This window comes from Triticum urartu, chromosome 1 (genome assembly GCF_003073215.2).
Source record: "Triticum urartu cultivar G1812 chromosome 1, Tu2.1, whole genome shotgun sequence".
NCBI classification, from domain to species: Eukaryota; Viridiplantae; Streptophyta; class Magnoliopsida; order Poales; family Poaceae; genus Triticum; species Triticum urartu.
The window spans coordinates 35,365,310-35,377,609 of record NC_053022.1 but is presented as its reverse complement, the minus strand read 5'-3'; the positions used below and the strand labels follow the sequence as shown (position 1 = coordinate 35,377,609).

The following is a 12,300-nucleotide window of genomic DNA, read 5'->3' as shown; positions in this document are numbered from 1 at the left end:
TGCACTTCCACAAAAAGTTTGTGCAATTTTGGAATTCATTTGAATTTTTCATAAATAGGATAGCATTTAAAAATGCTGAAATGATGCTTCTATGATTGCTAATGCTCATCTTTGCACAAGTGTGATGTTGTATTCCTTAACAAATAAATGTTATGGAATAGTTGTCAAATGGCGGACATTTTTCTAGCAAGTTTTGAGCAAACTCATTTTGCTTTGTGAATTTGAATTGTTTTTAGAGAGGAATTTGAAATGAGATATTATCCCAACATGATTATCATTGCAAATCACAGTAGCTTAGCATCATCATGGTAGAGTACTGTAGCATGATCCTCGGGGTGTTACACGCCGGCCCGTCCCGGCCCAGGGTGGGCCCTCTCCGCCGACCAACCGGGTCGCGCCCCACCGCGCCTGCCCCGCCGCCCGTCTACGCGCGCCACCGCACCGGCGACCGCCCGGAGCCCGTCGCCTCTCCGCTCGGCGTCGCACCGCCGATCTGCTCTGACGCCGTCTGCCGCCACCGCCCGCCGGCGCCGTCCTCCGCCGCCTCTTGCCGACGCAATCCGGCCACCGCGGCCACCTCGCCGTCCGGCGACCTCTCCCTCCTCCTCGGTCGGCCGGATCCGCCCCTCTCCGGCGACTCCCGCTTCGGCCACCTCGTTTAACAGTAATTCCGGCGAACCTCGACTTCCGCGCTGATCTGGATCTGGATCTCGGGTTGACTTTTGCCCTAATTCCCAGTGATTTTTGCATTTTTCATCGCATCATAACTTTGCACCCGTGGCTCCGTTTTGGACGTGTAGCATATCAAATTGTTCGTCTCGACGAGCACTTCATTTCATCTCATTGCATCATGTTCATTTGAGCTCATCTTGCTGTCCTAAATGCTGTTGCAAGAGTGCTATGTGATGTTAGTTTCAGATTCTTATCAGTAATTGGACATTTGTCATTTTTGCCATGATTGATGTGTACCTCCTATGAACTTGAGCCCTACATGTGTTTTGAAGTATGCCATGCCATCTTTACAGGGGTGTATGCCATGTATTTTTGTGATCTTTGTGGTGACTAGCACAAGCATGCAAAGTAGCTCTTGTAATGTTGCTGATTTCAGGGACTTAGAAATCTTCTAAGTCTGTGTCCTGTCAATATTTTTATGCCATGTATTCTTGTTGCTACAGAGTGATCCATGCCTCTTTTGAGCATGATCAGTAAGGATGTTTTGTAGATATTGTTGTGCTCTTTCCATCCATGTCTTTGTTTGCAATTATGGAGCACCCTAGCATGACTAGATCTTGCTCTACTTTTGCTATAAAATGTTCCTGGCAGACTGTTTACATGTTAAGCATTTTTGCCGAGCTTGTTGTAGTTGATCCATGCATGCTATGTTGTTGTTCTTGCCATGCTTAGCTTCTATGCCATGTCTACTTACTGGGTGTATGCTTAGTTTGTCATGCAATGTCTTGTGGTGAGTGCATCGAGCTCGTAAACATGCCTACTTAATATCTGTTTTGCCATGTTCCAGTTTTCTACTAAGTCTGAATCTGTTAACGATAATTGCTATGTTCACATGGTTGCCATTGTATTTTCTGATCCCTTTTGGCTTATGGTCAGTAAGGGACTTTTGTTGTATGCTTTGAGTAGCTTCATGCCATGCCTTGCTTTGCCATGATATGTTCCTGTAGCATGTAGTTATCTTGCTCTAAACTTTGCTTCCTGATGTTAAATTCCTGACATGTTGTTAATTTCACTAAGTCTATAACCTGATATCTTTTGCCCTTTTGCCATGCTTGTTTGAACCTGCTATTGTGTGATTTAGCCATAGCACAGTGTTCATCTTTTGTCAAGCATATTGAGTGGATCACTGCCATGTGCTTTGTTGCTATGTTAGAGTGCAGTAGCTTATTGTTCTTGATGCATTTAGATGGCCTCGTGCTGTTAACCGCAGTTCGGTGCCATATTTGTTTTGCTTGCCATTTCCAAACCGTGCATCCGATTCCGGTGATCTTTATATTGATTTCGACCGAAATCAACTCATCTTTCCAGAGGCACTCTTGGTTTTTCCAAGCTGAGGCCAGGTTCAATCTTTTACTTCCGAAGCACGCATATGCATTGCATATCACATCCCGCATATCATGCCATGTTTTGCATCATGTTGCTTGCACATTGCACCGTGGTTGATTGTTGTTTCCTTTGCTTGTGTTCTTGTCTTGGGTAGAGCCGGGAGACGAGTTCATGTTCAAGGAACCCGTTGAGTACGTTTACGTGGATCAAGATTTCGTCTTCTCAGAGAACTTTGCAGGCAAGATGACCATACCCTCGAAATCACTTCTATCTTTGCCTACTAGTTGTCCGCTCTATTGCTATTCCTTTGCTACGATACCTACCAATTGCTTTATCATGCCTCCCATATTGCTAAGCCAAGCCTCTAACCCACCTTGTCCTAGCAAACCGTTGTTTGGCTATGTTACCGCTTTGCTCAGCCCCTCTTATAGCGTTGCTAGTTGCAGGTGAAGATGGGAGTTTGTTCCTTGTTGGAACATGGATATTTGTTGGGATATCACAATATCTCTTATGTTAATTAATGCATCTATATACTTGGTAAAGGGTGGAAGGTTCGGCCTTATGCCTGGTGTTTTGTTCCACTCTTGCTGCCCTAGTTTCTGTCATACCGGTGTTATGTTCCTTGATTTTGCGTTCCTTACACGGTTGGGTTATAATGGGAACCAATTGACAGTTCACCTTGAATAAAACTCCTCCAGCAAGGCCCAACCTTGGTTTTACCATTTGCCACCTAGCCTCTTTTTCCCTTGGGTCGGCCAACCCAAGGGTCATCTTTATTTTAACCCCCCCTGGCCAGTGCTCCTCTGAGTGTTGGTCCAACTTGTTAGCCGCCGGTGGCCACCAGGGGCAACTCTGGGTTGGCCTACCGGAAGTTTGGACAATCCGGTGTGCCCTGAGAATGAGATATGTGCAGCTCCTATAGGGATTTGTCGGCACATCTGGGTGGCTTTGCTGGTCTTGTTTTACCATTGTCGAAATGTCTTGTAACCGGGATTCCGAGTCTGATCGGGCCGTCCTGGGAGAAGGAATATCCTTTGTTGACCATGAGAGCTTGTGATGGGCTAAGTTGGGACACCCCTGTAGGGTTTTTGAACTTTCGAAAGCCGTGCCCGCGGTTATGGGCAGATGGGAATTTGTTAATGTTCGGTTGTAGAAAACCTGAAAGTTATCTTAATTAAAATGCATCAACCGCGTGTGTAGCCGTGATGGTCTCTTTCCGGCGGAGTTCGGGAAGTGAACACGGTGTTGGAGTTATGCTTGAACGTAAGTAGTTTAGGACAACTTCTTGATAACTTCTAGTTCACGACCGTGCTTTGCCTTCTCTCCTCGCTCTCATTTGCATATGTTAGCCACCATATATGCTAGTGCTTGCTGCAGCTCCACCTCATACCTTTTCCCTACCCATAAGCTTAAATAGTCTTGATCGCGAGGGTGTGAGATTGCTGAGTCTCCGTGACTCACAAATTACTTCCAAACCCAATTTGTAGGTGCCGATGAAACCGTGCAGGTGATGCAACCAAGCTCAAGGAGGAGCTCGAGGAAGATCGTGTTCGTTGTGTTGTTCCGTGTCCAGTTGATCAGTAGTGGAGCCCAGTTGGGGCGATCGGGGATCTGTAGCATTAGGGGTGGTCTTCTTTTATTTTGGTTCCGTAGTCGGACCTTGATTGTATCTGGATGATGTAATGCTTTATTCATGTATTGTGTGAAGTGGCGATTGTAAGCCAACTCTGTACCTCTTTCTTATTCAGTACATGGGATGTGTAAAGATTACCCATCTTGCGACATTGCCTTCAATGCGGTTATGCCTCTAAGTCGTGCTCCGACACGTGGGAGATATAGCCGCATTGAGGGTGTTACACCCCCCATATCCAGCCCAAATATGGGGCAGATATGGGAGCACCCGGGCGTGCCCAGGCATGCCCGCCATGTCGGACCCGACAAGCCGACCTCACCCCAAATTGCACCAAATCCCCCCTGAGCTGCCAGATCCATTTGCTCTCTCATCTCTTCTTCCTCCTCCGTGACGTCCGGCTCGCAGCTCCGCCATCGTGCCCGCTCCGTAGCCGTTCCCAGGCTCTCCGACCCCAGCTCCGGAAGAGCGCTCCCGTCCTCGCCGCGGGGGACATTATCGCCGGCCAGGACGTCGCCGTGGTATGTCCAGCAACTCTCCGGCTCCGCCTTGCGTTTGATGTGTTCGACACATTGACTGACCCGAATTATTGTGATTTTGTTAGGTAAATGGTGGATTCTGATGCTTCGTCGGACAAGGAGTATGGACCGACAGAGCTTGACCAAATGATTCAAGATGAGTTCTTCGATTCATCGGATTCGGACGAAGAAGTGGACATGATCATGCTCATGAGCATTCAATAGGAAATGGACCGGCAAGTGGAGCATATTCTCAACTTCAAAGACTCAATCAAAGGGAGAAGAGTGATCAACCGGGACAGGGTGTCTGGAGCAAAGCTACTACATAATGACTATTTTGCTCCCACGCCTGCTTTCCTGGATGATCCATGGTTTCGTCGCCATTTTCGCATGCGGAAACCATTGTTTTTGCGCATTATGGATGGAGTGGAGGCACATGACAACTACTTCAAGCTGAGAAGGGATTGCTGCAGCCAACTCTCTTTCTCGGACAAGCAGAAGTGCACGGCTGCTCTGTGGATGCTTGCACTTGGTACTGCTGCAGACGCCTTTGGTGAGATGATCGGGATGGGGGAGAGCACGTGCCTCAAGACTACTGCCAAATTTGCTCGCGCCGTGATTGAGGTGTTTGGACCGGAGTATCTCAAAGAACCAAATGCGTAGGACACGGAGAGGTTGTTGGCTATTGGAGAGGCAAGGGGGTTTCCAGGAATGCTCAGATCAATTGATTGCATGCATTGGCAATGGAAAAACTGCCCCAAAGGTCTGGAGGGAATGTATCAAGGTCACACCAGAGAGGCCACCATCATACTAGAAGCGGTTGCATCACATGACTTATGTATTTGGCATGCTTTCTTTGGAATGCCCAGTTCTCACAACGACATCAACGTGCTTCAACGATCTCCGGTGTTCAGGAGGCTTTGCAATGGGGAATCGCCGCCCTGCAACTACACCGTCAACGACCGAGACTACAACATGGGGTACTATCTTGCCGATGGTATCTATCCTCAGTGGCCAGCGTTTCTGAAGACCATATTCGAGCCGCGTGGCAATAAACAGAGCCACTTTTCAAGAATGCAGGGAGCGGCTATGAAGTAGTTTCAAATAAAAACTAGAGACCTCTCGAAATAGGCTTTTGCCCCGCTATATTAATATAGCAACCACCTGATACAAGTGTGAGATCATTGCTGGGGCAAACAACACAAGCACGCCCAAACGAAACAAAAAGAGAAAGAAGAAAGAAACTAATGTCAACAACGTTGGATAGACGAAAACAATGATGATCCGCAACCGTTGCGCCATTCGGATAATTCCCACCACGCTCCTAGCACTTCGAACCACCGAATACCAAGCAACACCTTCAAGAAGGAACACGACGGCGACGACGCTGCTGTTGCCCGGATTGGTCCTAGGGTTTCTCCCGATGCGTGGAGGGGTATGGGGAAGGGGAATACTTGATGCCCTTCAAGAAGGAACGGTGGCACTCACGGGCATCACTGAGTCGGTGCCGGCCAAGCCGATAAGGATTTTTGCCATCCGCCAAACACGCACAGCGCCGGACGATCCGTCGCGCTACACCAAACTTGCCGCCCACCAACACGCGCCACCACGGCCTTGCGATCACCATCGCCGTCTCACCATGGCAAACGTTGTCAGACCGACGGGGTCGAGAGGAAACAACTGAAAATGAGGAGCGGCAAAGTCAGCAGCCACGCGAGAGGGGAAAATATTTTGTGGAAATTTATACAAGTTTGCATAAAATTTATACAAGTTTGTGGAAATATTTTTGAATTGACAATATATTTTGAAAATCGTGAACATTTTTTGAATCAGGTGACATTTTTTTGAATCGCCCAACATTGTTTGAAATTCATGAACTTTTTTTACAACAATTTTTGTGAAATGCATGATCTTTTTTCAAATTCATGGACATTTTTTGAATCATCGGGTATTTCTTGAATCGATGATATTTTTTTGAAATTCATAAATATTTTTAGATTTTGTTAACGTTTGTTCAAATTCACACAAAATATAATACGTGAATGACTTTTCATAATCATGGACATTTTTTGATTCCCCGAACATTCGTTTTCAAAATCATAAACATCTTTCTGAATCGTCAAACATTTTAAGAATTTTTTAGCATTTTTTCAGTCGTCACATTTTAAAATTTTGGAACTTTTTTGAAATCCCGTAATACTTTAAAGAAGAAGAAAACAAAAAGAAAGAGGAAAAACAAAAAGGAAAAAAATACATATATATTTTTTGGAACAAATACATAAATAAAACAGGGGAGTCCCTCCCCGCACATAGGCCGGTCCAAAAGGACACGCGGGGTAGGGTGGTGCGCGTTGGTTCGCCAGCGCGTAGCGCGGTAAATAGGAGGTCCCTCTATTTGGCGCCTTGGACTCCCAAACAACGTATGGGCCAATCGAGCGAGAGCAACAGCAGCAGGCCCATCTCCGTTGCTTAGGTAGGGTTCTCCCACTGCGCTCGTGCCCCCCTCCTGCCCGTCTCTCTCCCCGCGGCGGAGTCCTGCCCTGTCCTGACCCTCGCTCCCCGCGCCACACAATCCTCGCGCCTCGCGTTGTTTGGTTTGAAATCCAAACTGGACTTTGAGCGATCGAGCGAGAGAGAGAGAAGGAGGCTGCGAGAACGAAGTATCCCTGATTCTCTGCGACCGCACAATGGGACTAGCCGAGCTCATCATCGCCATGAAGAAGCGTCGCCAGCAAATCCAGGCCGGCAGTAGTAAGCCGGCAAAACCCACACCAGGTACACTACTCTATCGCCGTTTCATCATGGAGTCTAAAATACGGGATAAAATAAGCTCTTTCTTTTGTTATCTTATCCCACACGATGTTAGATCTGATTTTTAGTCGATTTGTCATAAAAGTATTGATCGTTGATTGTTGTTTGTGATGAGATAGCAACTATACCCTCAAACAACAGACCCAAATATAGTGAGCAACTGAGCATCATATATGAGACTTGAGAGGTGCCACCTGCCATCATGGTAGCCCATGACTCTGCGAGTTTGGAGATGAAACTAGGGAGTGAGTAGACCTTGGAATAATCAGATTGCAGATTTAGCATTGTTCCGCACCTCACCACAGATCTTCTTAATGTTGATTGTGTTAGACTTCAGCGCAGTTGAAACACCAGCTTTTCGGATATACCCGCCCAAGACAACAAAAAAGTACAAGTAGCAAAGACAATTTCAAAAGGTGTCTTTGTCATCAGGGAGTGTTTCAGTCTGCTAGTTCTCCAGCCCAGCTACTTTTGAATCCCATCTTGCATTTGTTAACTCATTTGCTGATAAAGTATTGATTGTCTATTGTTGTTTGTGATGAGATAGCAATATACCCTCAAACAACAGACCCAAATATAGTGAGCATCATATGAGACTTGAGATGTGCCACCTGCCATCATGGTAGCCCATGGCTCTGCGAGTTGTGAGATGAAACTGGAGAGTGAGGATAGCAGTGGAGATTGCAATGTTCTAGACAAAACTGTCTTTGCTCAATTGATGTTTTCCTTAATTGAAACAACTTTTTAAGCGTTTGTCTTATTGTGCAAAAGTTACATAATGGAAAAAGTAGAATTTCTGTGTCTTCATTAATTCATGCACTTGAGTTTAATTTGTTGCTTTCTTCTAGTGTCTGCATAATTAATTCATCATCGTGCATGATGTGTTGCAGGTATATCGATCCCTTCAGGGTCTAAAAGGACAAGGTCATCCTGTGAACAAGACGACTATTCTCAAGGCACCAAAACAATGCGATTTTCAGGGCCAGCCCTTCCAGAGGTACGGCATAGATAGAATGCTGAAAATGAAATACTTGTACTGCAATAAGTATGCTCGATCAAACTAATTAAGTAGCCTATATGTTAAGGTACTTCAGAAAGAAGAAATGATCTCTTGTCTTTCTAGCTTCAGATTGCAATAAGTATGCTCATTCAACCTAAAAGCGGTCAGTTTTGATTAATTGGAGCACTAGTGCGATATTTCTGTATTCTTGAAGCATTTTACTTCAACTAAATTTCTGCAAGGTACAAAGAAGAGTTTCCGCTTCCTCTGCACTTTCTGCTAGCTTCAAAGTTCACACCAGAATATTTATTTCACTATTGTGCCTTTTAGGAATAAGTAATAGCCCTGTTGGGGAATCAGGTGACCTTTTTTTAGGAAGCAACTAATGTTAGAAGGGAAAACACTTGTTGATGTAATACTTAATTTTCCCGCTGCTATAATACTTTGCACTGAGCGCCTGGCGTGTAATTTACTCCATCAATTAACTTTTTTCTCCCATCCTTACTTTTTAAGGATATCTGGTGTCATATACATGCCCTACTACCCTTGCCTGATGCTGCCCGAGCTGCCTGTGTGTCTCGTGAATTTTTACATTCCTGGAGATGCCGCCCCAATCTCACGTTCAGTCAGGAAACACTGGGCGTAAACCTCACCTTCTGTGAGAGAACACTGAGGACTGGAGAAGAGAAACTAGCTTTGAAGTTCACCAAAATAGTTGACGAAATTATGAAAAAACACACAGGCGTTGGTGTGAAGACATTCAAGCTTCAGTACTGTGGTTCTCGTATCTACACCAGTCGCCTCAAAAGTTGGTTTAAGATTGCTGTTAATCCAGGGCTTGAAGAACTTGTACTTTCGCTGCCTGAAGTATATGATGCAAAGTACTACAACTTCCCAAGCTCACTTTTATTCAATGGAAGTGGAAAATCGATTAGTTATCTAAACCTCAAAGGTTGTGCCTTCCATCCCGTGGCTGGACTTGGTTGCTTGAGAAAGCTGCATCTGTCTCGGGTACACATCACTGGTGATGAGTTAGGGTGCCTTCTTTCCAATTCTCTTGTTTTGAAGGAGTTGAATCTTCGTCAATGCAATAACATCACTTGCTTGAAGATACCGTGCCTGCTAAACCAGTTCAACCACCTGACAGTGTTTGGATGCAAAACACTGGAACTGATAGAGAACAAAGCTCCGAATCTTTGCACAGTTCATATTGATACTACTCTCGTACGACTTCCATTTGGAGATTCATTGCGAGTGAATAACCTAGAGATGTTGTGGGCCTTTGAGTATAACCTCGTTTATTATGCCCGTGCCAATCTTCCACGGATTATGCCAAATCTTGAAACTCTTGGCATTTCTTCAGCTGGCGAGGTACATTGAACTCTATATTTATTATTTGAAGAGTAACCAGCACTATTATTTGATTAGCCATTGTTGATGTTGCTGTTGTAGTAATAATCATGTCTTAGAATATAATTAATCTACATGCTTTTATGCAGGTTCTTAATACACCAATTGTAACTGCCAAATTCCTGCACCTCAAGCTATTGGAGATTTGTCTCTCTGTTGCAGAAGGGGCCTTTTCCCCAGCTTATGATTATTTGTCTCTAGCTTTTTTCCTGGATGCTTGTCCTGTGTTGGAAACTTTCAAATTGTCTGTAAGTCGCTCTTCTGTCTTGTGAAGGTATCTTATACCTCCTCCATCCCAAAATCTTATATTTTGGGGCGGAGGGAGTATACAAGGAACCGGTAATTCATGTATGTTGTACCTGTGCAGGTATGGCAGACTCGCATGAAGCATGATCCTGTATCTGGGGATTCCTCTCTTCTCAGAAAGATGCCAGGACACCACCACGCCAGCATCAAGAACGTGAAGATCGATGGCTTTTGCTCTGCAAAGAGCATGATTGAGCTAACTTGCCATATTCTTGACAATGCAACATCACTTGAGAATCTTAAACTGGACCCCATATATGATGGTGGTTATGAACATGCTGATAGGTTAGCTGTCCACGAAATTGGTGATTGCAGCCCTCATACAGGACGGCGTATGATCAGAGAAGCCCACAAAGCAGTTTTGGCTATCGAAAAATACATCATTGGGAAGGTCCCCTCTAATGTTAAGCTAAATATCAAGAAGCCATGCAGTCAGTGCCATTCTGTCAAATGATTGTGACCATCCAGTGTTTTTATTTTATATAATGATGATGCTGTATGGGTTGTGCCTTTTTTTCCCGTAGTTATGTCAATTATTAATTCTCAAGACTTGTAATATTTATTACTACATGAACGTTGTTTTACTTTTTGAACTATATTATCACAACTGGATAGTTTGAATGGTGAAAACAAAGAGTAGTGTGACACCTATATTTATTTATTACTGACACTGATAGGCAAGGGAAACAAAGCTTTGTTTCACCATTTTTTTTGTTGATATACTCGGATAAGGTCACGTGTCCGTAGAAGAAATCTAGTCTTTACTGGTATAATATAATGAAGTCTTCGGAACAATATGTTGGTTGTTCTAGATGTCTAATCCAGGTATCATGGCTCAAAGCTAACCATTTTCCATGGATTGGTTCAAGGTTTTGCATCCTTGAAAGGTCAACCTAGCATTTCAGTTCCAAGGCTTTGATACAAGGGATAAGTATATTTTTCTTCCTTCAACTCTTTTGAAACTATAGCAATGGTCCCTCGACTTTAAAACCAGCAAAAACTTAGTCCTCCAACTTTTAAAACCGGATAAGTTTAGTCTCTCAATTTTCAAAACCGGATAAGTTTAATCCCTCGTCTCGCTTAGGATGATTTTCTGCTGACGCGGTGTGGTTTTTGACTCGGACATGTGCACGAAAGGTGCTCGGTATAATGCTCAGCGAGCGCCAGTGCGTGTCGACGGCGCCCGGCAGTGTGTGCAACGAGCAAATACGGCGGCGCCTGCAGGCGTGCTCCAGGAAGGAGCGCGAGCTGCGCTCCACATGCGCGCGAGATTAAGGTGCTTGGCCCGCTTTGCATGCGTGTGGCGGCCAGTCGATGCTTCCACAGAACACGAAGTGCAGACTAGCTACTGGAATATATGTGAATGTATGTATTGATTCAGCCCGCCGAAGATGCAAGCGAAACACAACGAACATGCTGATCCAATCTTGCCCAGAATACACACGGGCGTGATGTGTTGCTCCCTGGACTGCATCTTACACGCCGCTACAAACGATCGGATGCATGGCCAACACCGTCAGTGGAGGTGCCCGCGGAGGGCTTGTCCGAGCTCGCCGCCTCGAGCTCCTCCTCCTGCTCAGGCCTCCTGTCCAGAAGGTCAGCGGTGTCTCGCCGGGCGCAGGCTGCAGCTGGACGGCCCGTGCAACAGGGAGGCCAAGTCACTCTTCTGCCAACGCCATGCCCTGGGTCGCCGAGCTCCTTTGGCCGCTCGAGCGCTTCATCTCCGCCGCATGACCGTCATGGACGACGCTGTCCGGCTTCTCATCCGAACTCGCCGCGCCTGAGAGTAATGGGGACCCTTGGTGACATGCACTGCGTTTTGAAAAAAATGACACGGAGTGTGACGTGGCGGTCAAACCTAGGTGACGTTTCAAGTTTTTGGTCAAAACCATGTCCACATCAGATTGAAACCACTCGAAGCGGTATGAGGGACTAAACTAATCCGGTTTGAAAAGTTGAGGGACTAAGTTTTGCTGGTTTTGGAATTTGGGGACTATTTCTATACTTTCGAAAGAGTTTAGGGACAAAAAATATACTTCTCCCTTGACACAATGATCCCAGGAACAGGGCAAGAAACTGTGTATTCAACTGCTTACAGAAATGATGCCTGGATTCCCTACATTTCACCTCTATTGTGGCTGAGCCAACAAGTATGGCAGATTTTGCTCTCTTCTACTACCAGTGGAACTGAATCTTCAAAGCTTGAGTCATTCTCCCAACAGGACAAACGTTGTGTAGAAGTAAACTGCTTGGTCTAGCTTAGGGAAAAATATAGCGGCGACATGTCTGTGTTTCATATATTAAAGTTACTTGAACATCAGAATGGAAGATGAAAAAAATCGAGGGAAATATAGACGGTAAAATATCTGAGAAAATGAAATACGAGTATTATTTAGGAACTAACACGGTGTTAGTTCTATCTTCAGCCAGATATTCAGCAGCTCAATGCACATTAATCACACATGTAAAACAGGACAGTAACCAGCAACATGAAAACTAAAGAAGCACCTGAACATCATCCATCTAATTCAGAACAATAACAGAATAGAAACATGTGCATAGTTGAC

General features: G+C 45.2%; 1 protein-coding gene across 1 annotated transcript; it reads left to right on the top strand.

The window, feature by feature from the left end:
• Positions 1–6,693: 6,693 nt before the first annotated feature.
• Positions 6,694–10,394, top strand: LOC125544900. Its single transcript, XM_048708688.1, has 5 exons — positions 6,694–6,981; positions 7,908–8,014; positions 8,531–9,388; positions 9,517–9,675; positions 9,795–10,394. The coding sequence occupies exons 1-5, from the start codon at positions 6,894–6,896 to the stop codon at positions 10,185–10,187; spliced, it is 1,605 nt and encodes a 534-aa protein (XP_048564645.1). The 5' UTR covers positions 6,694–6,893; the 3' UTR covers positions 10,188–10,394.
• The last annotated feature ends 1,906 nt before the right edge of the window (positions 10,395–12,300 follow it).

Bases quoted from the DNA above. Each gene is read 5' to 3' on its own strand.
- LOC125544900 (XM_048708688.1), top strand. From the start codon at position 6,894: ATGGGACTAGCCGAGCTCATCATCGCCATGAAGAAGCGTCGCCAGCAA. The intron at 6,982-7,907 runs GTACACTACTCT...GATGTGTTGCAG, and splicing joins GCCGGCAAAACCCACACCAG to GTATATCGATCCCTTCAGGG. The intron at 8,015-8,530 runs GTACGGCATAGA...TTACTTTTTAAG, and splicing joins CAGGGCCAGCCCTTCCAGAG to GATATCTGGTGTCATATACA.